The sequence below is a fragment of the Sapajus apella genome, unplaced genomic scaffold, assembly GCF_009761245.1.
Source record: "Sapajus apella isolate SASKATOON/1434 unplaced genomic scaffold, GSC_monkey_1.0 scaffold92, whole genome shotgun sequence".
Lineage (NCBI taxonomy): Eukaryota > Metazoa > Chordata > Mammalia > Primates > Cebidae > Sapajus > Sapajus apella.
In genome coordinates, this window is record NW_022437032.1 from 4,096,976 (window position 1) to 4,099,469 (window position 2,494).

Consider the following 2,494-nt stretch of genomic DNA (forward strand, 5'->3'; position numbering starts at 1 on the left):
GCTCACCGCAACCTCCGCCTCCTGGGTTCAGGCAATTCTCCTGCCTCAGTCTCCTGAGTAGCTGGGCTTACAGGCACGTGCCACCACGCCCAGCTAATGTTTTGTATTTTTAGTAGAGACGGGGTTTCACCATGTTGACCAGGATGGTCTCTATCTCTTGACCTCGTGATCCACCCGCCTCGGCCTCCCAAAGTGCTGGGATTACAGGCTTGAGCCACCGCGCCCGGCATTTTTTTTGTTTTTTTGAGAGACAGGGTTTCATCATGTTGGTCAGGCTGGTCTCGAACTTCTGACCTCGTGAACCACCAAACCGGCCTCCCAAAGTGCTGGGATTATAGGCGTGAGCCACCGTGCCTGGCCATAGGATCATCTATATGTTAAAACCCTGGGTAGAATGAAATCCATATGCACACTGATTTTTGGATTGCCAGTGAGCTAGCAAATCTCTGTTTTGATAAACACCTTTCTCTCCTGTTCCCGTAGGTTCACTACATGACACACGGAGCAAACAATAACTCGGCCCGCCGTGGAAGGAAGCTGGCCATCGAGAACACCATGGCTCTGTTAGGTACGGACGGAAAAAGAGTCTCGGAAATGTTTCCCAAGGAAATCCTGGCCCCTTCCGTGAACGTGGACCCTGTTGTGTGGAACCAGTACACCAGCATGCTCAACGGCGGTCTGGCCGTGAAGACCAATGAGATCTCTGTGATCCAGAGCGGGGGCGTTCCTACCCTCCCGGTGTCCTTGGGGGCCAGCTCCGCCACTGTCTCCAAGATGGATGGCTCCCAATCAGGTATCAGTGCAGACGTGGAAAAACCAGGTGCTACTGACGGCGTTCCCAAACACCAGTTTCCTCACTTCCTAGAAGAAAACAAGATTGCGGTCAGCTAAGCTAAAGGAGAACGTGCGTGGAAGGAGAAGGGCAGACAGTGAAATCTCTAGAATCTGCTTTGTTTCGTGAGACCTAATCTCCTGTTTTCTTTTTCTTACTGATATGCAAATGATGTTTACCATGGTTGTGACCACAACCTCAGGCAAGTCCTACAATCACGATTGTTGCTATGCTGCTTTGCAAAAAATTGAAAAAAAAAAAAAAAATTCTTACCAAAACAAATAGACTTTTTGGTTTTTTGTTTTTTGAGGCGGAGTTTCGCTCCATCACCCAGGCTGGAATGTAGTGGCGTGATCTCAGCTCTCCACAACCTCCGCCTCTCCGGTTCAAGACATTCTCCTTCCTCAGCTTTTGAAAAACTGGGATTAATATAGGCACATGGTACTGTGCCCTGCTAATTTTTGTGTTTTGAGTAGAGATGGGGGTTTCATTAAGTTGGCCAGGCTGGTCTTGAACTCCTGACCTCGTGATCCACCTGCCTTGGCTTCCCAAAGTGCTGGGATTACAACCATGCACCACTGTGCCCGGCACTTTTTTTTTTTAATGTTGGAAAGAAGCGGGTCTTGCAAAGTAGCTTTGTTACTTATAACAGGCTTATATGTAGAACCTCTGTACAACCTAGAATGACTTTTTCCAAAGACTTAACCTATTTCAAGGTAGAACTGTTGGAACTTCCAACAGTGGAAAAGACAACTACATAGCCTAATTAGGGGAGAGGGGTCTGTATTCTTCCTCTCTGTAACTCTGTACTTCCATGGGACTGTACATGCGGGTAAAAGGACAAGGTCTGTCATCTCTTTAGGGACCTGTTTTCTATGCCCCAATCCTATCCCCATCTTATCTCTTGGATTTTTGTGGTTTTTTTTTTTTTTTTTTTTTGAATGTACTTAAAAAAGGAACAACAAAAAACTAAGGTTGTAGAATTATAAAATTGCTTCAACCTTAGAACCTTGAGTAGGATCCCCTCAAATGGACTTATGTTAGTCCTTAGGGAGTCAATGTATGTGTTGCTGCTTATTTAAATAGAGTTCAGTCGGAGCCCCGAGAGTGCCAATGTTTTCCCCACACCTCTTAGATGCCTTCCTCTTCCTGAACCCCAGAAGAGGTGGGCGCCTGAGCGGGGAATCTCAGGTGACTTAACTTACTTTGCCAGTGCCTACTTTATTGAAGAACTGGGTTTTCATTCTCGAGAAGAAACTCGTGGAAGGGCGTGTTTCCTATCACAGGTTCACATGCTGATTTTTTGGTTGGTGAATTTCCTTGGTGTGACTTCTGCCAGGTAATTATGAAGATTTTTTTGTTTGTTTGTTTTCTTGCTGAATATTTCATGAAGGCTACGAAGTTAGCACAGGCAAGTCCTGGGTGTGAAAGCTTTAATTTATCTACCTCATTTATTTTTTATGTTTTGTAGCCATAGTGTATATTTTCCTATTTTAAGACCACGGAGGTATTCCCAGGCCCTGTCTAAAACCGAAGAGTTGATGTATTGGTGGGAAGAGCTGAACGTTCAAGATGATTTCATGATGCCTTTTTTTTTGGTAGTCTCCCTTTGTATATGTGCTATTGAGCAAATGAAACATTGCTTTTGTTTAAAAAGAAAGG

The 2,494-nt window shown here is 45.1% G+C and overlaps 1 protein-coding gene across 1 annotated transcript in view; it reads left to right on the top strand.

Moving 5' to 3' along the window:
- SALL4 (spalt like transcription factor 4) overlaps nucleotides 1-1,134 on the top strand; it is a 15,686-nt gene extending 14,552 nt beyond the window's left edge. The window contains exon 4 of the mRNA XM_032255976.1: nucleotides 484-1,134. Coding sequence (XP_032111867.1) covers nucleotides 484-891 — 408 coding nt within the window. The 3' untranslated portion in view covers nucleotides 892-1,134. The remainder of the gene's footprint in view (nucleotides 1-483) is intronic.
- The last annotated feature ends 1,360 nt before the right edge of the window (nucleotides 1,135-2,494 follow it).